Below are 24,640 nucleotides of genomic sequence, written 5' to 3'. Positions count from 1 at the left end.
AAGATGTGGTATATATACACAATGGAATACTATGCAGCCATCAAAAGAAATGAAATCTTGCCATTTGCGACAACATGGATGGAACTAGAGCGTATCATGCTTAGCGAAATAAGTCAAACGGAGAAAGACAACTATCATATGATCTCCCTGATATGAGGAATTGGTGATGCAACATGGGGGCTTAAGTGGGTAGGAGAAGAGTAAATGAAACAAGATGGGTCTGGGAGGGAGACAAACCATAAGTGACTCTTAATCTCACAAAACAAACTGAGGGTTGCTGGGAGGAGGGGGGTTGGGAGAAGGGGGTGGGGTTATGGACATTGGGCGGGGTATGTGCTTTGGTGAGTTCTGTGAAGTGTATGAACCTGGTTATTCGCAGATCTGTACCCCTGGGGATAAAAATATATGTTTATAAAAAATAAAAATTTAAGAAAATAAATAAAAAAATAAAATTCCAAATAATAAATAAATAAATAAATAAATAAATCTTTTTTTCCCCACTCAGCCTGATTATTTTAAGATTTACCCATGTTCTTGTGTGCATCAATAATTCATTTTTTATTGTTTAATAGTATTTCTCTATATGGATAAGAACTATTTATTCATTCACCTATTAGCGAACATTTGGTTTGTTCCTAAGTTTGACTATTGCAAATTAAGCCGCTTTCAGCATTCATGTGCAAGTCTTTTTATGAATATGTGCTATCACTCTTCTTGGGTAAATACTTATAGAATAGCTAGATCATGGGACGAGTGTGCACTTAAATTTTTAATGAACTGCAAAACTGTTTTCCAGAGTGGTTGTACTATTTCACATTCCTAATGGTATTGCATTTCATTGCCAATTCTTTCACTTCCTCACCAAGATTTGGTATGATCAGACTTTTTAATTTCAGAATCTCATGTGGCCCTTGTGAATGATTTTTTCAATGCACTGTTGAATTCCTTTTCCTACTATTTTAGTGAGAATGTTTCTATCTGTGTTCAACAGGGATATTGGCCTATAATTCCCCGTTTTAGTAGTGTCTTTTTTTGATTTTGGTATCGGGATAATCCTGGACTCATAGAAAGACTTTGGAAGTTTCCCTTCCTTTTCTAATTTATGGCATAGTTTGAAAAAGCTAGGTATTAACTCTTCTTTATAGGTTTGTTCAAATTTGCCTGTGAAACTACCTGGTCTTGGACTTTTGTTTGTTGGGAGTCTGCTTACTGATTCAATTTTTTTTTTTTTTCCTGGTTGTCATTCTGTTCAAGTTTTGTTATTTCTTTCTGTTTCAGTTTTGTTAGTCTTTATGTGTCTAGGAACTTGTTCATTTCATCCAGGTTGTCTAATGTGTTGGCATATATTTTTCCATAATATTCTCTTATAATTGTTTGTGTTTCTGTGGTGGTGTTTGTTATTTCTCCCCTCTCGTTTGTGATTTTATGTACTTGGGTCCTTTCTCTTTTCCTTTTGATTAAATCTGGCTAGGTTTAATAAATTTTATTAATTTTTTCAAAGATACACCTCTTAGTTTCTTTAATCTGTTTTATTGTTTTTCAATCTTTGTTTTTACTTTTCATATCATTTATTTGTGCTTGTTTTTACTTTCTATATCATTTATTTGTGCTTTACTATTTATTATTTGCCTACTACTGGATGTAAGCTTTATTGTTCTTTTTTTTTGGTTCCTTTAGGTATAAGGTTAAGTAGTTTATTTGAGATATTTCTTGCCTCTTGAAGTAGGTCTGTATTGCCATATACTTCCCTCTTAGGACAGCTTTTGCTACATCTCAATGGTTTTGGACCATGTGTTTTCATTTTAATTTATTTTCATGTATTTTTTTTGTATTTGTTCTTTTATTTACTGGTTGATCCATTCATTATTTTGTAGCATGTTGTTTCACCTCTCTGTATATGTTGTCTTTCCAAATTTCCTCTTGTGGTTGATCTCAAGTCTTATAACATTGTGTTCAGAAAATATGCATGATATGATCTGAATCTTTTTGTACTTCTTGAGGCCTGATTTGTGACCTCATGTGTAATCTATTCTGGAGGAAGTCCCAGGTGCACTTGAAAAGAATGTATAATCTTCTGCTTTAGGGTAGAATGTTCTGAATATACCTTTTAAGTCCCTCTGTCCAGTGTGTCATGGAATGTCATTCTTTCCTTTAAATTTTCAGTTTAGCTGACCAGTCCATTGATATAGTTGAGGTGTTAAAGTCCCCACACAATTATTGTATTATCAATGTGTTCCTTTGTTTGTTTTTCATATATATATATATATATATATATATATATATATATATATATATATATATTTCCATGCTGGGTGTCTAAAAATTTCAGTTGTTAGATCTTCTTGTTGGATTGTCCCTTTTATTATGCTATAAGTCCTTCTTCATCTGTTTTTACAGTCTTTGGTTTAAAACCTAGATTTCCTGATACAAGTATGGTTACTCTGGCTTTCTTTTGATGTCCATTTGTGTTATAAATATTTCTCCATCTCCTCACTTTCAATCCACATGTGTCTTTATGTCTAAGTGTGCCTCTTGTAGGCAGCATCAACGGGTCTTTATTTTTCATTCATTCTGACACCTTATGACTTTTGATTGGAGTGTTTAGTCCACTCACAGAGTAATTATCGATAGCTATGTGTTTAGTGCCATTTTATTACTTGTTTTGTCATTGTTTCTACACATTTTCTCTGATCCTTTGTTTTCATCCCTGTCTTTCATTTCCACTCAAAGAGTCCCCTTTAATATTTCTTGCAGGGCTGGTTTAGTAGTCAAGAACACTTTGGTTTTCTGTGAAAATTTCTCTCTCCATTTATTCCAAATGATAGCCTTGCTGGATAGAGTATTCTTGGCTGCAGATTTTTTCCCATTCAGCATGTTGAATATGTCATGCCACTGGCTTCTGACCTGCATAGTTTCTCTTGAGAGATATGCATTGTCCAGATTACAGAAGTTTTCAGGTATTGTTTTCCCAAAATAAATTTTCTGTCCCCTTTCCCCTCTCGTCTTCTGGGACTGTAAAATACAAATGTTATTAGATTTAATGGAGTCCCTGATTACCAACATCTATTCTTGTGTTCCCCTAATTATTTTCCTCGTTTGTTCAGCTTCATTATTTTTCATTATTTTATCTTCTAAATCATTAATTTGTTCCTCTGCTTCATCCAACTTGCTGTTCATTGCATCAAGCGTGTTTCCAATTTCGTTTATTGCATCCATCCTCTCTGATTAATTCCTTTTAACTCTTTTTTATCACTGTGGTAAGTGTCTCACTGATGTCGTCCATTGTTTCCTCAGGCCCAGCAAGTATCTTTTTCATTGTTGCTTTAAGTTCTCCATCAGTCATGTTACTTATATCTGTTTTGCTTAGATCTCTATCCATGACCTTATCTTATTCTTGCATTTGGGATGAATTTCTCTTAGTTGGTATTTTTCTAAGTTTCTGTCCTCTTCTGTGTGTCAGAAAAGCCAGCTATTTTTTCTTCTTCTTCTAACAGTAATGCCTTTATGAAGTAGAAGCCATATATTGTCCAGGGCCTGGCACTTTAGAGCATCTCTGTTGTGTGCTGTTTGTGGTTTGCTTTTGTGTTTTGGCTGCTCTATCCTTCAGGCCAGGCTGAGGCCCTTCTTGCCTATTTTGGGCAGTGTTTTTTTCCTGGTCTGTATGTTTAACTAGGTGTGCTCTGGTCTGCTTATAAAATGAGACCTGTCATGACTTTCACCATACCTGAGGACCCGAGGAACTCTGTGGTCAGGAGATGTGGGTTGTGTGCATGTTTGTGCTGTTTTTCTGGGGAAGGGACCTCCTGCACTGGGACTGAGAGAAGCATGACTCATTAAATGCAGTCCCACCAGATCATAGGGATGTGGTGATTGGGGTACATAATTCAGGCAGCCAGTGTCATCACTGATTTACACAGTGGGCTCTGTGTTTATGCTGAGGTTTGGGGGAAGAAACTGCACTGGTGTGCTCCTTTGTTTTGGGAGAGGTGTCTCTGAATCCTGCCTGTCAGGGATTCACATGGAGATGAACAAATTATCTCCTCACTGTCATACCAGGCACTCTTCTGATTACAGTTTCCATGCTGTCAGTACCTGGGTTATTTGCCTGCCTTTTCTTAAGGAGCAGGGAAATGCCCTTTGGGCTCTATCCAAGCCAAGACCACTGACCTTTAAATCTCCAGGTTTTAAGCCCCATTGTTTGGAAGAATCCTTGAAAACTAGCCCCTCTCATTTTCCAAGCCAATGCCTTTGGATAAATGTTCTCTGTGTAGGTTCCCATGTGGTCCTCTCTCTCTTACCCTTCTCTGTGACCTCAGCTCCCTTCCCTCCATAGCACCTGTGATCTGTTTCTCCTCTAAACTCCATCTCTGTACTTTCTACCTTCTTCAGTGTGACCCTGTCTCTCCCTTTACTTGTGGAGATCTTTCTATCAGTTTTCAAGTCTGTTTCTGTGGTATTTAGGATGATTTGATAGATAAATAGTTGTGTTGATGGGACCAAGGCTCACCTAGGCTTCTCCTATTCTAGTCATCCTCTCTCCAAAATCCAGCTAGGTTTTTTTTTTTTTTTCCTAAGTTGTTTCGGCCATTTTATGTCCTTTGAATTATAATATAAATATTAGAGTCATTTTGTCATTTTCTACAAAAACCCTACTTCCATTTAGAGGTGTTTTGAATATATAGATAAATATGGAGAGAATATCATTTTAGCAATATTAAATATCTTGACCCTTTTATTTACGCCTTTTAAATTTTACCTAGAGATAGTTTGTTATTTTTGTTGTGGAGCTTGTGAGTTCTATTCCTCATTATTTCATATTTCTAAGATACCTTCAATGTTTTTCAAATTTCAATTTCTGATTATTTGTTGGATTGTAAATACACATCTTGTATCCTGTCATCTTTCTAAACTCACTATTTCTAGTTGATTTTTTCATGAATTCTATTGAATTATCTACATAAATGATCATATCATCTAGGAATAAAGATATCTTCACTTTCTTCCAATAAGAATAATATTTTCTTTTATCTTATAGCATTATCTAGAATTTTCAACACAGTGTGGAATATAAGTGGAGAGAGTGGACATCTATGTTTTGTATTTGATCTTAGTAAGGAGTCATTCAGCCTTTCACCATGAAGTATGATGTTAAGTATAGGGTTTTTGTATATGCACTTTATAGAGTTGAGAAGTTCCCTTCTACTTCTAGATTTCTGTGTTTATCAATAATGGACATTAACAAGTGCTCTTTCTACATCAATTGATATAACCATGTGATTTTTCTTTTTATTTCATAGTATCATGACTGCTTTGATTTTTTAATGTTAAACTAATCTTGTATTGCTGGTATAACCTCCACTGGATCCAAACTGCTTAATGAACTCTTTCAGTTGGTGTGTATCTGAAAAGGTCTTTATTTCATGATCAATTTTGAATATTCTAGTTGGGTATAACAATCTGATTGAGTTTTTATTCCAGTGTTTTAATAAAATTATTGTGCCACTGCCTTATTACCTGCATTGTTTCCCATGAGAAACCCAATACCATCCTTATCTTTGTTTCTCTGTTCATAACATATTTTTTTCTGGATGCTTTTAATTTTTCTGTTCATCATTAATATTAAACATTTTTTATGATGTGCCTTTGTGGTTCTTATACCTGGGTTTCATTGAGCTTCTTGGGTCTGTGTATAGTTTCATCAAGTTTGGAACATTTTAATATATTATTTATTCAAATATTTTTCTGTCTTATCTCCAATTCTTTGAGATACTTCAATTATAAGATACATTGGGCTACTTAAAATTCTCTCACAGGTTATTGATGCTCCTCTTTCAATATTTTCTTCTGTTTCACTTTGAATATTTTGAATTTTTGTGCCTTCAAATTCACTAATCTTTTGTCTTGCAACATCTAATTAATTCCATCTAATATTTCCCCCCACCTCAGACATTGTAACTTTTGTCTCTAGAAGTTTTATTTGGTCTTTTTATATGTGCCACATCTCCACTCAACTTTTAAAACATACAAAATACATTAAATAACTGCATTCATTTCCTCTTCTGCTAATTCTAGCATGTTTCCATTCTGGGTCATTTTCATTTAATTAATTTTCTCCTAATCATGGGTCATATTTTCTTGCTTCTCCATATGTTTTCCTTTGCTTCTTTTTCCAGTAGTTTTTGATGAATGACAGACACTGTAAATTTTATCTTGTTGAATGCCATATATTTTTAATTTCCATAATATTTAACTTTGATCTGGGATACCAATAGGTTACTTGGAAACTTATCCTTTATGAATTTGCTTTTAGGATTTGTTAGGGAGAATATGAGAAGCATTTAGTCTACAACGAGCTTTTTGTGTGCCTTACACAATGACTCATGAATCGTGTTTTCCAGTATGGTTGGTAGGTAAGTCACTATTCCTGGCCCATATGAACACTAAGTCATTTCATTTTCAGTCATTTCAAATCTTTTCAGATGGGTATTTTTCTAGACTTAAGTTCTCCATACATATGGGTAGCCAGTACCCAGTTCACTATTAAAGGATAAACTTCTGCCAAATTCCTGAGTTCTCTCTGTGTGTAGCACTCTCCACTCCAATACTCTGCCTGGCAAATTCTAACCATGTTACTCTCCCTGGCCTCTTAATTCCATCTCTTCAACTGAAAGAGTACTTTTAGGCTCCACTTGGGCTTCTCCTCCCTACATCAGAGTCTACGAGCTTTTTGAAGGCAGTAACATATGCCAGGAAGATTTAGTATCACTATTGTCCATTTTTGTGTCTGTCTCTAAGGTGGCAACCTCATTACCCCATCACCTTGTTTTCAAGTCCTTGTATAATCCCTTCCTCTGAATATGGGTAGGATCTGTGGCTTTTTTCTAACCAACAGAATATAGTAAAAATGATAGGATGTCATTCTTATAATAATGTTATATTATACAAGACTTTGTCTTGCTAGCAGACTCACTCTAGATTCTAGAGACTCCCCTTGATAGCTTGAAAGCATAAATGACCATGTTTTTAAAGCTTATATGACAACAAAATATGTGAAGTATCTAGGACCAGTGGGTAACCTCTAGGAATTAAGAAATGCCTCTAGAACTGTAGGCAGCCCCTTCTAGGACCTGAGGGTAGCCTCCAGGTAAAAACCAACATGATGTCAAGGCCTCACACTTACAGTCACAAAAAATGTATTGTTCCAACAACCTGTGTGAAATTAAAAGTGTATTCATCCATATTCAAACCCCCATAAGTGAACACAGACTAGCCACCCCCTTGATCACATCTTTGTGAGAGCCTAAGCAAAAGACCCAGATAAGGTATGCCTGGACTCCTGACTCAGAGAAATGGTGAGATAATAGATGCATGTTATTTTAAGTAGCTAAGACTGGTAATTTGTCATGCAGCAACAGATAACTAACACAGTTGCCAGGTTTCCAGTGTTTTGAAAACTATTGTTTCATATATTTAGTTCAGTTTTCTGGTCCTTTCAGATATGAATATAAGTCTAGTATTACTCAGTCTAGGTCAGAAGTGGAAGTCCATGTATCAGATTTTGAATTTTAATTTAAAATAATGAAATAAAGTGTGAAAATTCAGACCCTCAGTTGCACTAGCCACATTCAAAGTAAGCAATAGTCTAGCTGCATGTGCTAGTGGTAACTGTATTAGGTAAACACTCTAACCAAAATATGAATCAAATGAACAAATGGCAGTTGTCATGATTCAGGCTTCTCTCAGGCTTCATCTCAGAATATGTTTTCAGAGAAAGTAAGTTGAGAAAGATGAGATGAAGTGAAGTAAAGACATGGGTGCCATATTATTTCTATAGCAGTGACATTAGATTATTTGTGTCATACAAACTGACAGAGAAATCATGAATGATGGAGGGCTGGGGACAGAAGCTAAAGAGAAGTGGGACTTGAAAGGTGTGTGTGCAAGTGTGTGTAAGTGGTATTGAACATGTAAATATTTTAGAGTTCATTCTAACAACTCCTCTAAACCTCAAGTACTCTAGTCACAACTACATTAGTCTTTCCAAATGCATTCATCCTTCTTAATTCCTTATGTTGGTTAATGGAATTTCCATTTAGTCACCAATGTTTTTGTTTGTTGTTGTTTTTTTAAAGATTTTATTTATTTGACACAGAGAGAGAGCTCATAATCAGGAGGAGCAGCAAACAGAGGGAGAGGGAGAAGTAGGCTACCCACTGAGCAGAGAGCCTGACTTGGGGCTCAATCCCAGGACCCCAGAATCATGATCTGACCTGAAGGCAGACAACCAATCAACTGAGCCACCCAGGTGCCCCCTACCTAGTCACCATGGTAAAAAAAAAAAAAAAAAAAAAAAGTCACTTATGGTTTCATGCACTCATTCATCCTTTCCACATTGATTCATTTACCAAGTCCAATAATTTTTCTCCTTAACATCTATTGTGTTCACTGCCCCATTCTATCGTCACTGTTACTGCCTTCATTCAAATCTTCATTACATCCTGCTTGGAGTATTGAAATTATAATAGCATTGTTTTCCTAGCTTCAGTTTAATATTTTTCCTGTTCTACTAGAGGTTTATCAATTTTACTATTTTTTACCCAGAGTCAGATTAATTGTTCATTGATTTTATTTACCCCTTTCATATTTTAATTTCAATGACCTCTGCTGTTATAATATATTGCTTTTTCTTTGCTCTGGGTTTGTTTTGTTCTCATTATTTCAGTTTCTTTTCTTTTTAAGATTTTATTTATTTATTTGACAGAGAGAGATCACAAGGAGGCAGAGAGGCAGGCAGAGAGAAAGAGGGGGAAGCAGGCTCCCCGCTGAGCCACCCAGGCGCCCCTTTAATTTCTTTAAATACAAACTTAGATGATCAATTTCAGTCTTTTTCTTATTTCCAGTGTGAGCATATAGCATGGCAATAAAAATTTTGATATTGTTTTAGCTATATCCCACATCTTTTGATATGCTATATTTTCATTTTATGTACTTATACATATTTCTATGATTTTCTCTTTGACTCACAGATTATTTAGAAGCATGTTGTTTAATTTATATATAATTAGTTAATGTTCATGTTGTTTTTCTGTTACTGATTTCTAGTTTCATTCTAGTGAGGTCTGAGTATACAATATGTATGGTTTCAATCTTTTAAAGCTATTGAGATTTGTTTAAAACAAATGACTTGATGACTGTTCAGGGATCTTTTAAAACTATGTGTTCTTTTCTTGTTGGGTGGAGTGTTTTATACATGTTCTATATGTTTTGATTAGATTTTTTTGGTTGATTGTGTTGTTCAAATCTTCTTTGTCCTTATTGATTCTCTGTCTAGTAGCTCTATCAGTTTCTGAGAAGAGGGTGTTGAAGTATCCCTCTACAATTGTAGATTTGCCTATTATCTTTTCTGCTCTATCTGTTCTTATTTCATGCATTTTGAAGGTCTATTGCTCTTGTACACTTTTGGGTTTGTTCTGTTTTCCCGGTGGACATATCACTTTACATTATCTAATAACTTCTTTTTCTCTAGTAATTTTATTTATTTTAAAGTTTATTTTAGTTTTGTTGATTTCTTCCTTCACTGTGCATAAGTTTTTCTCTTGATTAAGTCTCAATAGTTCATTTTAGCTTTTGTTCCCTTCCTTCCAGTGATGTGTCTAGTAAGAAGTTGCTGTGGCCAAGGCCGAAGAAGTTACTGTCTATGTTCTTCCTTATGATTTTGATGGTTTCTTGCATTACACTTACATCTTTCATCCATTTTGAATTTATTTTCCAGTATGGTATAAGAAAGTGGTTCAGTTTTATTCTTTGGCAGGTTTCTGTCCAGTTTTCTCACCAGCATTTATTGAGGAGACCCTCTTTTTAAAATTGGATATTCTCTCCGCTTTTTTAAAGTTTAGTTGACTATATAGTTGTAGATCCACTTCTGAATTTTCTGTTCATCTCCAAGGACCAATGTGTCTGTTTTTGTGCCAGTACCATACTGTCTTGATGACTACGACTTTGTAATATAGCTCGATGCCTGGATTTGTGATGCCTCCAGGTTTGGTTTTCTTTTTCAGGATAGCTTTGGCTATTCAGGGTCTTTGTGGTTCCATACAAATTTCAGGATTGTTTTATTCTAGCTCTGTAAATAATGCTGGAGATATTTTAAAAATTTTTAAATTTAAATTCAATTGGCCAACATGTAGTAGCACATCATTAGTTTCAGATGTAGAGGGAAGCAATCAGCAAAACTAAAAAGCAGCCCATGGAATGGGAGAAGATATTTGCAAATGACATATGATAAAGGGTTAATATCTAAAATCTATAAAGAAATTATCAAAAACAACATCCAAAAACCAAATAATCTGGTTAAGAAATTATCAGAAAACATGAATAGGTACTTTTCCAAAGAAGACACTTAGATGACTAACAGACACATGAAAAGAAGTTCAACATCACTCATTGTTGGGGAAATACAAATCAAAACTGTTATGAGTTACCACTTCACACCTGTAAGAATGGGTAAATTTAACAACTCATGAAACAACAGAAGTTGTCAAAGATGCAGATAAAGAGGAGCCCTCTTATATTGTTGGTGGGAATACAAACTGGTGCAGACACTAAGGGAAACAGTATGGAGATTCCTCAAAAAGTTAAGAACAGAACTACCCTATGACCCAGCAATTGTACTACTAGCCATTTAACTGAACAATACACAGATTTGAATGTGGACATTCACCCCAATGTTTATAGCAGCATTATCAACGATAGTCAAGCTATGAAAAGAGCCCAAAATGTCCACTGACTTATGGATAAAGAAGATGTGCTCTGTGTGTGTGTGTAGATATTCACAGTTATCAAAAATTGTCATGAAAAATTTTGATTTTACTTAACCATCAGAGAAATGCAATCTTGCCATATGCAACAAGATGGGTAGAACTAGTGTGTTATGCTAAGCAAAATAAATCAGTCAGAGAAAAACAAATACTATTTGGTTTCACTCCTGTGGAATTCAGGAAAGAAAACAGATAACCAAATTGTAGGGAAAAAAAGAGACAGACTGGAAAACAAACCAAAAAAAGACTCTTAAAGACAGAAAAGAAACTGAGGGTTGATGGTGGGAGCTGGGTAGGCTATTGGCTAGAGGAGTGATGGGTATGACCTTTACTTTTTTATGATGAGAACGGAGTGTTTTATGTAAGGGATGAATCACTAAATTCTACTCTGAAACACGTATTACACTATATGTTAAATAACTAGAATTTAAATAAACATTTGGAGAGAAAAAAAATAAAGTCTATTTTATCTGATGTTAACACAGCTGCTCACTTCTGGCTTTTATGATTAATATTTGCATGGTATATTTTCCCCTAAACATTTGCATGGAATATTTTCCCCTATCATTTGCATTTCAGCCTACATATGCTACTGAATTTGAAGTCAGATGTTATAAACAGCATAAAATTGAGTTGTGTTGGGGCACCTGGGTGGCTCAGTGAGTTAAAGCCTCTGCCTTCATCTCAGGTCATGGTCTCAGGGTCCTGGAATCGAGCCCCACATTGGGCTTTCTGCTCAGCAGGGAACCTGCTTCCTCCTCTCTCTCTGCCTGCCTCTCTGCCTACTTATAATCTTTGTCTATCAAATTAATAAATAAAAATCTTTTAAAAAATGAGTTGTGTTTCTTTTATCAGTTCTGCCAATATATCTAAATTTTACTTGGTATATTTAAGTAATTATTGCCATATTATGGCTTATGTCTGTCATTTTATTATTTTCCATTTCTGTTTTGCATTCCTGTGTTTCTTTTTTTTTTCTTTTCTTTTCTACCTGTGTGACTTGAATATTTTTTAGGTTTCTATTTTGATTCATTTTAGGTGTTTTTTAGTGTATTATTTTGTAGTTTTTGATCGTTCTCGCTATCAAATACACATAAAGTGACTGGTCATAGTGTACTGGTTTCCGTAACTTACCCCTTCTGACAAAGTGTGGAAACCTTACTTCTGTTTATATGCCTTTAATCTTCCAAGTTTTAAGTACCATTGTCTTGGGTATCAGAGAGATGGTACTATTACTTTTGTTTTAATCATCAAATATAATATAGAAAATTCATGAGGAGCAAGACAGGCCTATTTCTGCACTTTCTGTTGTTATTTCTTCCTCCCTACTGCCCCCAAGTTCCTCTTCTATCATTTTCTTTTTCTGTGAAGAACTTCCTTTAGTCATTGTTTCAGAGTAGGCAAGCTACCAACAAATTACTTTACTTCTTTTTCACCTAAAAATGTCTTTTTGTTCCTTCATTCCCTGAAGGATAGTTTTGTGAAACAAAGAATTATTTGTTGAAAGTTATCCTCTTCAACATGTGAAAAAATATTGACCTCCTGGTCTTCAAGGTTTCAGACGAGAAATCCACTGTCATTTGAATTGGTATTCTTCCAGAAGTAATGCATTATTTCTCTCTGACAGCATTCAAGACTTTTTTGCATTGTCTTTAGTCTTCAGAAGTTTAATTATGATGCTCCTAGGTATGGATTTCTTTGCATCTATCTTGCTTACAATTCACTCAGTTTCTTGAATCTGTAGGTAATGTTAGATTTTTCCCCAAATTTGAGATGCTTTTGCCACTATTTCTTTGAATATTCTTTATGTCCCATTCTCTGTCTCCTCTTACTATAGGACTTCAATGACACAAATATTGAATCTTTTGTTATTTTTCCACAGGATTTTAAGCCTCTAATATTTTTCAGTTAGGTAAATTCTATCACTCTGTCCTCAGGTTCATTGATTCTGTTCTCTTTTATCACCACTGAAATCTTGAGGAATCCCACAGGTTTATTTGTTATTATATTCTTCATTCCTACAATTCTCATTTGGTTCTTTTATAACATTGATTGTTTTCTTGAGATTTTCTATTTTATTCATTTGCTTCAAAGGAATGCGTAACTGCATGTTGGAACAGTTTTATAATGGATGCTCTAAAATCTTTGTGAGATAATTCCATTATCTACTTCATCTCAGTATTTGTGCCAGTTGATTGTCTCTTATCATTCATTCTGTGATTTTCCTGGTTCTTGGTATTCTGAGTGATTTTTTTCCTGAATACTGTGGCCATTATATAAAGAGATTTTTGGTTTTATTTAAATCTTTTTTTTATTTTACCAGGCAGGCACACAGTTCCTGGCTGACATTTATGGGCTGTGGTTCTAATAGTACCTTCTGGTGGTATTTTAATTTTCAAATAAGCTGTAGTGTTGTTTTAATTGCTTGATTTATTTGGTACCACCTGGGCTAGTGTCTCCATGTGGGAAAATAGATTTTCTATCCTTCAGAGATGAACAGCACACTGACTAAGCCGTGCACATATAGTGCCTTGATCACTTTTGCTGGTGCCAACCAAGCCACCTGATTCTCTAAGTTGGGGAAATAATTCTCTGACTTAACCAGGCCAAAGAGGTTTTCCAGGTCAAACTACTTTTTGTGGCATCTCCCTTTGGTATTTCTCCCTGGTATCTCCACCAAAGGAAGAAAGGTTCAGGTGCAACAGAGAATAAGAACACTTCTCTGGTTCCCTTACTGTTACTGAGGCTTCTAACTGCTCTCCTATGGCAATATTGTCAGGATCACTTCATGCTGTTTGGGAACTCCCACCCCAACAATGGGAGGAATGAGCCTACCCAAGCTGTTTTCTCTTATGCTGGGGGTCATGAGATGCCTGGCCTGGTTACCTTCTGTTGTTAATTGGGAGACAAAATACCCTGTAGTTCTTCCAAGTCTTGGAGTTACTAACGAGTTGCTTCCTTTCCAACTTTTAGAGATCTCCGTTGGTGGCATCCTATATTATTTTCATGGTTTATAGTTCTATTTTGGGGGGAAGAGAAATTAAAAAAGAGTCTACATAATCCCGTACAGTACAAAAGTTCCTAGCTTCAGTTTTACTATCCCTAAACCTACCTACCATAAAGTAACTTGAGTTATCTTTCTAAAATTCTATTTATGTCTCTTTTATAATTAAAATCTTTTAATTGTTTCCCATCTATTGACCAGTTACATAGAAATCTCCTGAGGTGTTTCTTAAAATTCAGATTTATAGGTCCCACACAGACCAACTGAATAAGATTCTTTGATAAAACACAATTTTAATTAAGTTTTTGTTATTAACATTATACAAATCACAATGGTTGGGGTAGGAAGTCAGAAAAACAAAATAAACTGTTAAACTACTAGTTACTCATTACTTTTGAATACTGAAATGCTAGATTTTCTTGTTGGATAGACCGTTTAAGTATGATATAATGTCCCTATACATATCTTATTACAGTCTTTGGTTTAAAATCTAATTTGTCTGATATGAGGAATGCTATCCCAGCTTCTTTTTTGAGATCCATTAGCATGGTAAATTATTCTTTACCCCCTCACTTTCAATCTGGAGGTGTTTTAGGTTCAAAATGAGTCTCCTGTAGACAGCATATGGATGGATCCTACTTCTTATCCAATCTGAAACCCTGTGTCTTTTGCTTGGAGCATTCAGCCCCTTTACATTCAGAGAAACTATTGAAAGATATTAATTTAGTGCCATTGTATTGCCTGCAATATCCCTGTTTCTGAAGAGTGATTCTGTTACTTTCTGGTCTGTTACTCTTGGTGTCTCTCCTTACATACAGTATCCCCCTTAATATTTCTTGGAGGGCTGGCTTGGTGGTCACATATTCTCTTAGCTTCTGTCTGTCTTGGAAACTCTATCTCTCCTTATATTCTGAATGACAGCCTTGCTGGATATTCTTAGTTGCATGTTCTTCCCATTTAGTACCCTGAATATAACTTGTCACACCTTTCTGATATGCTAGGTTTCTAAGCTTTTCAAAGTATAGAGATACAGGGAACATACCTCAATATCATAAAAGTCATCTATGAAAAGCCTACAGTGAATATCATTCTCAGTGGGGAAAAACTGAGAGCTTTTCCTTTAAGATCAAGAATACGACAGAGATGTCTACTCTCACCACTGTCATTCAAAATTATACTAGAAGTCCTAGCTTCAGCAATAAGACAATAAAACGAAATGAAAACATTCAAATTGGCAAAGAAGTCAAACTCTCACTCTTTGCAGATGACATGATTCTTTATGTAGAAAACCCCAAAGACTCCACCCCAAAATTTCTAGAACTCATACAGCAATTGAGCAAAGTGACAGGATACAAAATCAGTGCACAGAAATGAGTTGCATTTCTATACACTATCAATGAGACAGAAGAAAGAGAAATTAAGAAACATATCCCATTTACAATTGCACCAAAACCGTAAGATACCTTGGAATAAACCTAATCAAAGAGGTAAAAGATCTGTACACTACAAACTGCAGAATGCTTATGAAAGAAACTGAAGAACACAAATAAATGGAAAAACATCCCATGCTTGTGGATTGGAAGAATAAACATTGCTAAAATGTTTAGGCTGCACAGAGCTATCTACACATTCAATGTAATCCCTATCAAAATACCATTGACGTTTTTCACAGAGCTGGAACAAACAATCCTAAAAGTTGTGTGAAATAAGAAAATACCCCAAATCACCAGAGGAATGTTGAAAAATAAAACCAAAGCTGGGGGCATCACAATGCCTGACTTTAAGTTATGTTACAAAGCTGTAATCATCAAGACAGTATGGTACTGGCACAAAACAGACACAGATCAATGGGACAGACTAGAGAGCCCAAAAATGGACCCTCAGTCTTAGGTCAACTAATCTTCAACAAAACAGGAAAGAATATCATACAGAAAAAAGACAGTCTCTTTAATAAACAGTGCTGGGAAAATTGGACAGCCACATGCAGAAGAATGAAGCTAGACCATTCTCTCACACCATACACAAAGATAAACTCAAGATGGATGAAAGATCTAAATGTGAAGATAGGAATCCATCAAAATGCTAGAGGAAAACACAGAAAACAACCTCTTCGACCCTGGATACAGAAATTCTTGCAAGACACATCTTTAAAGGGAAGGGAAACAAAAGCAAAAATGAACTATTGGAACTTCATCAAGATAAAAAGCTTATGCTCAGCAAAGGAAGCAATCAACAAACTTAAAAGCAACCTATGGAATGGGAGAAAATATTTACAAATGACTTATCAGATAAAATCCTGTTATCCAAGATCTGTAAAGAACTTATGAAACCAAAAAAACAAAGAATACAGTCAAGAAGTGGGCAGAAGGCATAAAGAGACACTTCTCCAAAAAAGACATACAAATGGCTAAAAGACCTATGAAAAAATGCTCCACATCACTTGCCATCAGGGAAATATGAATCAAGCCACAATGAGATACTACCTTACACCAGTTAGAATGGCTAAAATTACCAAGGCAGGAAACAACAAATGTTGGTGAGGATGTTGAGCAAGGGGAACCTTATTACACTGTTGGTGGGAATGCAAACTGGAACAGCCACTCTGGAAAACAGTATGGTGGTTCCTCAAGATGTTAAAAATAGAGCTTCCCTATGACCCAGCAATTGGATATATTTACCCCAAAGATACAGATATAGTGAAAAGAAGGGGCACATGTATCCCAATGTTCATAGCACCAATGTTCACAATAGCCAAACTGTGGAAGGAGCCAAGATGTTTTTCAATAGATGAATGGGTAAAGAAGATGTGGCTCATACATACAATGGGATATTACTTAGCCATCAGAAAAGATGAATATCATTTACATATACATGGATGGAATTGGAGGTAATTACGCTAAGTGAAATAAGTCAATCAGAGAAAGACAATTATCACATGGGAATGGTGAAGAGTATAATAAGTGAAGGGAGGGGAAAATGAATGGGAAGAAATCAGAGAGGGAGACAAACCACATGTGACTTCTGACTGGGAAACAAACGGAGGACTGCAGAAAGGGAGAGGGGGTGGAGAGATGGGGTAACTGGGTGTTGAGCATTAAAGAGGGTAAGTGATGTGATGAGCACTGGATGTTATATACAACTAATGCATAGTTGAACATGTTATCAAAAACTAATGATGTAGTAATCATTGGATAATTGAATTTAAAGGAAAAAACATATTGTGTGTCAAGGCTTTTACAAGCATAAAAATACTGAAATGCACTAAAAATAAATAGTAATGTAAATTTCTTAATTTTGATCGAGACATTTAAATCAATCACAATTCAATTATATGATCAAATTAACTGGGATAATTAGATATAAAAATATTATGGTATTTTATCTTTTTACTGAAGTATAGTTAATATATAGTGTTAGATATATATTAGTTTCAGAGGTGTAATATAATGATTCGACAATTCTATACATTACTCAATGCTCTTCTTATTCCCCTCTATTTCACCTATTCCATTAATTATCTTTGTGTGCTTTTTAAAACTATAAAAAACTTGCTCAAAGATTAGATGGTGCACTGAATACTACATTTCATTTAAGATTATATTGGTAATATATATAAATATTATGATATCAGAATATGTACTTTGAGATAATGCAGTTTTAATGAGGTTCAATTTTGCCAACTTTATAAAGAATCATGAAAATATTCTCAATGGCATTCTTATTAGCAACAGAGGGGAAAACCCTACTTGTTGTTTTAAATGAAAGATTACTTACTGCTCTTTTTCTAGAACACCCTGTAATCCAAGGCACAGTAAGGTTTCCTGAAATCTGTGGAAACAAGAAATGGAATTTCAGTAAGGTATGCATTGACAGTACTTCAAATAATGATCAACAGCAAAAAATTCATATAGGATAACAAGATAGTTATGCATTCAGAGCATATGCCCCATGTAGACAGTGCTATTTCCTTATTGAACACAACAGATTTAAAGGGTCTTCCTTTAGAAGTAGTACAGTTCCCCTGGAAATTCAAGAAAATTTCTAGGGCATTATTGGGGCCTAGAAGCATGCTTCAAAATTCTGTGGACAAGAAAAATTTTATAGGGGAGTCTGGTGGCTCCATTGGTTAAGCATCTGCCTTCAGCTCAGGACATGATCCTGGGTTCCTGGGATCAATCCCTGCTTCAGGCTCCCTGCTTGTCCCTCTCCTTCTGCCCCTCTGCACTGTTTGTGCTCTCTCTGAAATAAATAAACAAAATCTTCAAAAAAGAAAATTCTTATAGTAAAAATTCAGCACTCTGTAGAATACATGTTATAATAATTAACTTATTAACTATAGTCATCATGCTATATATTAGTTTTCTAGACTTAGCCTACATAACCGCAATTTCCTTTTTAAGCAGAAACTACTAAGATGAGTAGCCAGCAAAACCTTATTACATCAGCATTGTCTCACAAGGAGATAAGTGCTACTCTAGTTGGATTCTGGCAACTGTTTACAGAGACCAAGGTGGTCCTGTGAGCTACAATACAGAGTAGCCTAGATGTAACCATACATTTCCCTGGGATTCACAAGTTTGGGGGAATACTCCAAATTCTCCTCCTGCCCTCTCCTTCCTTCCCAAACACATACCTCCTGAGAGACTGACAAGTCAAATCAGCCTTGCAAGTTGGTGATGCTGAGAATATGGTATTGAATAGAAAATTTATTGTTTTGATAAAGTTACATTTAGTGATGACCTATGAATCATTATTATGCCACTGATAAGGAGTGATATTCAAACAGTCAATGCAAATAGTAAAGTAATATCCTTAATTATTCAAAATTCAGATAAATTATTACTGCCCCTGGCCACTAGATCTGAAATTTTATTTTGAGTTCAAAGTACACCAACATAAGGGATAGCCTAAGAAAAATTAATGATATAAACTCCAAATAATACTTTTAAGGAAAAAAAATACTTTTATTTGAGTTAAAAATCCCATTACAGTAACATGGCAATAAACTATAATGCTTGAGGATCATGAAAAGTTTTCAGTAATTGATTCTTAAAATGGTAAACTAAACAAATAAATAAAATTGGTAAACTGAGTGATAATGAAATTTTTATGGAAAAAATTTCTTTAAAACATACACTTTCTTGTCCTCACATCAGTACTTGTTATATAACATAATGTTTGTAAATTAAATTGGTTGCTAGCTCAGTGAAAGAGGTAAGACTACTGCAATAATCACACAATATATTCTTGAAAAAACAGAGATACCCAACAATTTTGGATTATCTGTGCACATGTTTCCTTCCACCCGTTATGATAATTTAAAACTGGCTATATAAATTTGCTCCAAAAAACATGTTAAACCAAACAAATTGCAACCCCTCCCATAAACAAGTATTAAAAAGTTGCATATGAAATTTAAAAAAAGGTTCATACAATATACATTATAATTGAATGTCTTTAAAACTGACATTATACATTTTAAGAATATAAAATGTGGGTTTTTTTTCTGGGGTGCCTGGGTGGTTTAGTCAGTTAAGTGTCTGACTCTTGATTTCGGCTCACATCATGATTTCTAGGTGGTGGAATTGAGCCCCATGTTAGGATCCACACTCAGGGGAGGCTGCTTGAGATTCTCTCCCTCTGTCCCTCCCCCCACTGAAACTCGCTCTCTCTCTCTAAATAAAATTAAATAAATAGATAGATGGATAGATAAAATGTGATTTTCTGCTTAAGTCAATTGTATGTAACCAAGAAAATAGAAAACTCCTATAAGGACATTCACATACAAATATTATCAATTCTATGTGCATTGGATAGATGAAGTTTCACCTTTTTTTTTTTAATAATTTTGGGACACCAGTTACATAATACTCAAATGCTATATTCAGCTACCCTCTCCTGGTTACTTCAAATCTTTTTTCAATGGAGAGGAAAAGGGAGTTGGGGGAAATAGGAGGGGGGGGGATGATCCATGAGAGGCTGTGGACTCTGAAAAACAATCTGAGGGTTTTGGAGGGGAGGGAGATGGGGGTTGTGTAAGTCTGGTGATGGGTATTATGGAGGGTATGTATTGCATGGAGCACTGGGTGTGGTGCATAAACAATGAATTCTGGAACGCTGAGAAGAAATTTAAAAAATAAATAAGAATTTAAAAAGAATCTTTTTTCAGTTCTTTGTGTTTCTGGTAAAACTCAGGAAAGCCAACCACAGCAGCTGAACTTGTATGCTTTTTAAAATAATAATACTGTATAAACATATTTTCTTCAAATATGGAAAGTTTTGTTTGGTCAATAGTGATGATTTAATTTCTTCTTCACCAGAAGCTACAAAAATAGTAATTCAAATGAGCAGCACAATATACACATCATTTAAATGATATTTAAATTCCAAACACATTTTCAACACCATGGTTTGGAAAACTGTAAAATTAATTGACAAAGAAACAAGACTGATGTAACAAATATATTCAAACTTGACACATTTGAATGAGTACTGTATGTTTCAAAGTAGAAAACTTAGGAAGTTATAAAGTCATTACAATGATGTTGCCATTGTTGAAAACATTTTGGGAACTTTTCTTTTGGAGTTGGGAGACAGAGACTCTGTCTCATTAATTCATATTCCCTTTGTTTTAACTGAAAACATAAAAGCCCAAATTGAACATCAATATTATTCACTAAGTGTAGCTTAGAATAAATTTTATGTTCCAAAATAAAATTCTTCCCCAAATGATGATTTGCATTTAAAAAATCTTTGCATTTAAATTTGCATTTAAAAATTTTGCATTTTAAAAAAAGCATTTAAAAAAATCTCAGAGGCTTTTAAAGGAATTGTAAAGAACTTCAATAACTTGACAAACTAAATATCATTGAAGTAAGTATAGATAACTTTCCAAAGTAACTAGTTGAAATCTGTTCAAATATTTATCAGGCATCTCTTCTAAAGTAGGTGCTATTTTAGGTGCTATAGGATATAAAGAAGATGTGTAAGGCATAATTTCCTAGAGGGCAAGAATTATGAGAGGAAAAGGTAAGAAAGGAACATAAATGACTTTAATATAAGAATACTATAATAAGTGTCATAAGAAAGATACAACAAATTAAATGCAATAGGAGTTCAAGGTAGGGCAAAACTACATCCAACTTGAGGATTTATCTCAGCTGAACCTTAAAAAAATTAGCAGAATTTTGATAGAAACAACAAAGAGCATTCCAGGGGAAGAGAAGAGCATGGGCACAATGGAATAAAAGGATAGGATATGTCTGGAAAAGATAAGTTCAACTAGAACTCAAAATGGAATTAGGGTTACTTTGTGGAGGCCATGAATACCAAAATAAATTTATATCTAATTCCATGAAAAATAGAGGTTCCACCAAGATGGTGGAGAAGTGGGGGGCTGCTTTTCAACCGGTCCCCTGAATTTACCTAGAAATCTCCCAAGCAACTCTGAACACTCATGAAATCAGCCTGAGATGTAAGATTATACATGTCTGGATCTCTACAGGGGCAGATGATCATCAGTCAAGAGTTATGAAGGATGAGTTGGGATTGTGCAGACAGATATTGGAGGATAAAAAGAAGGGGGAGGGGGCCACCAGAAGCTAGCCACTGGAAAGTAAAATACCCCAGTGCAAAAACGTCCTGCACCTGGGGACCAGCAATATCTTAGAGACCAATGGCTGTGAGAAGGGAAGGGACTGATAACAGCACTCAAACAGAAAAAAGGGGCCTAAGGGGCAAATGCTGGGACCTGGTGGTGACAGACATGGACCTAAGCCAATGGTCCCAGAAACAGCAACCAGCAGGACCAGAATCACTGGTGGTTTTGGTGGCATGAGGGTATGGAGACAAGAGGAATCCACAGTCAATCACTGAAAGGGTCGCTGGGGGCACACACCATCTATAGGAAGCTACTGTTTTCAGTGTCACTTAAAGAAGGGTAGACTACTCTGGAGGCTTCAGATGGGAGCAGACTGCGGCTTCTCTTTGAGCCGGAGGTCGAGTGCAGACAGTTTCCTTTGCTGTGACATTCCAAAAAGGTGAAAAAGCCGCCAGAGAACAAAAGCCTCCAGAGAACAAAATCCTGAAAAACCAGTTTCCATGGGGTCTAGCCCCTTAATAGGGGGCAGGGCAACTCCTCCCAAGCAGGGCTGACTGAAAAACAACATGGCAGCCTGCTCCCCTAGAACACAAGCTGAAAGAACAGGCGGACAAGAACCGCAGGGTCTCCCTTAAACTGTAAACTTCCAGAACAAGGGGAAAACAATATATTAAGCTCCTGGTATTGCCTTGCAGCCTGTATATTTCTTAGATACAACTTTTCTCTTTCTTCTAACCTACTTATCATTTCAACTAGATGTTTAATACAACATACTCCATAGTAACTTTTAAACTTGAACTTTTTCAAACATACACTTTTTCTTTTTCATTTTTTATAGATATAAATATAAGTGTCAATGTAGTCCTTTTTTCTTTATTCAATACTACCTTGATATATATACCAGTTTTAATTTTCTCATATTTATGGGAAGTAGAGTTCTCTAACAAAGAGAACAAAATACACCCAGGAAGAACTGAAATACCTTTCCCGATCCAAATGGAGGGATTATAACCACTGTCCCATGACCTGTGCCTTTTATTTTGGGTTCCTTTGTTTTTGTTTTTGTTTTGTTTTGCTTTGCTTTTTTTGTTTGTTTGTTTGTTTGTTTTTGGTCAGTCTTCTTGTTTGTTTTGTTTGTACCTTATAAATCTTACTCTTGTGTCTCATTTTGTCTGGTGTTTTTGTTTGTTTGTTTGTTTGTTTGTTTTGGTGATTTCAGATTTCTCTGAAACTTCCCTGGATTGTGGTTTATATTTTAAGCTATACATCCACTCAACCACAACACAACAGAATGACTGGGAGGAGGAACACCCAAAAAAGGAAAGGCCCAGAGACAATGACCTCTCTTGCAGCTTTAATAGATATGGATCTAAGCAAGATGTCAGAAATAGACTTCAGTGTAGCAGTTATGAAGACAATAAGCTGGAGAAAACTATTAAGAGCAATATAGATTCTCTAAGGCCAGAAATGAGAGTGGATCTGGCAGAATTTAAAAATGCTATCAATGAGATACAATCTAATCTAGATACTCTAACAGTTAGGGTAAATGATGCAAAAGAACAAATTAGTGATCTTGAAGACAAACTGATAGAAAAGAAGGAGCAAAACGAGGCCTGGAACAGCTTAAAATCCATGAAAACAGAATTAGAAAAGTAAATGATGCCATGATACATTCCAATGTCAGAATTATTGGGATCCCTGAGGGGATGGAGAGAGAGGACTAGAAGATATATTTGACCAAATCAGAGTGGAGAACTTCCCTAATCTGGGGAAGGAAATGAGTAATCACGTCCTAGAGGCAGAGAGGACCCCTCCCAGAACCACGTAGACCAGACCAATGCCCTGGCATATAATAGTAAAACTTACAAATCTTAGAACCAAGGAAACCATTTTAAGAACAGTTAGGGGGAAAAGAGTCCTTACATACAGAGAGAGGAACATCAGAATAACATCAGACCTGTCCACAGAGGATTGGCAAACCAGAAAGGGCTGGCAAGACATATTCAGGGTAATAAATGAGAATATTATGTAGCCAAGAATTCTTTATCTGGCAAGGCTGTCATTCAGAATGGATGGAGAGATAAGGAGCTTCCAGGACCAGCAGAGACTGAAAGAATGTAACAACTAAACTGGCTCTGCAAGAAATATTAAGTGGGGTTCTGTAAAAGGAGAAAGACCCCAAGTGTGATATAGAACAGAAATTTACAGAGACAATCTATAGAAAAAAGGACTTCATAGGCAAAATGATGACAATAAAATCTTATCTTCCAATAATCACTCTCAATTTGAACAGCTTAAATGCTCCTATGAAGTGGCACAGGGTTGCAGATTGGATAAAAACATAGGAGCCATCCACACTCTGTCTACAAGAGACTCATTTTGAACCTAAAGATACATCCACACTGAAAGGGAACGGATAGAGAACCATCTCTCATGCCAGTGGACCTCAAAAGGAAGCTGAGGTAGAAATTCTCATATCAGACCAATTAGATTTTTAGCTAAAGACTGTATGTAGTTAGAGATACAGAAGGACACTATATCATTCTTAAAGGGTCTATCCAAAAAGATCTATCAATTGTAAATATCTATGCCCCTAACATGAAAGCAGCCAACTACATAAGCCAACTGTTGACCAAAATAGACATATTGATAATAATACCTTAATTGTAGGAGACCTCAACACTCCACTCTCAGCCATAGATAGATCATCTAAGGAGAAAATCAACAAAGAAACAAGAGCTTTGCCAGTTTGGTGATATGGTGAGTGCTGTGAAGTATGTAAGCCTGATGATTCACAAACCTGTACCCCTGGGGCAAATAATACATTATATGTTAATAAAAATAATTAATTAAAAAATCAAGGAACACAATATGGTATTAAAAAAAGAGAGAAAGAGAGGCGCCTGGGTGGCTCAGTGGATTAAAACCTCTGCCTTCAGCTCAGGTCATGATCCCAGGGTCTGGGATTGAGCCCCGCATTGGGCTCTCTGCTCAGTGGGGAGCCTGCTTCCTCCTCTCTCTGCCTGCCTCTCTGCCTACTTGTGATCTCTGTCTGTCAAATAAATAAAATCTTAAAACAAAACAAAACAAAACAAGAGCTTTGAATGACACACTGGGCCAGATAGAATTCATAGATATACACATAACATTGCACCCTAAAACAACAGAATATTCATTCTTCTTGAGCACGCATGGAACTTTCTCCAGAACAGATCACAT

The 24,640-nt window shown here is 35.5% G+C and overlaps 1 protein-coding gene across 1 annotated transcript in view; it reads right to left on the bottom strand.

The window, feature by feature from the left end:
* HDX (highly divergent homeobox) overlaps nucleotides 1-24,640 on the bottom strand; it is a gene marked incomplete at its 3' end in the record, with an annotated part of 216,621 nt that overhangs the window by 102,529 nt on the left and 89,452 nt on the right. Inside the window, exon 4 of the mRNA XM_082716515.1 lies at nucleotides 17,596-17,649. Within this exon, the coding sequence (XP_082572641.1) occupies nucleotides 17,596-17,649 (54 nt within the window). The remainder of the gene's footprint in view (nucleotides 1-17,595; nucleotides 17,650-24,640) is intronic.

Source organism: Mustela nivalis (assembly GCF_964662115.1).
Source record: "Mustela nivalis genome assembly, chromosome: X".
Taxonomy (NCBI): Eukaryota; Metazoa; Chordata; class Mammalia; order Carnivora; family Mustelidae; genus Mustela; species Mustela nivalis.
Note: the sequence above shows the minus strand (reverse complement) of the source record. Positions and strands in the feature narration are given on the sequence as shown.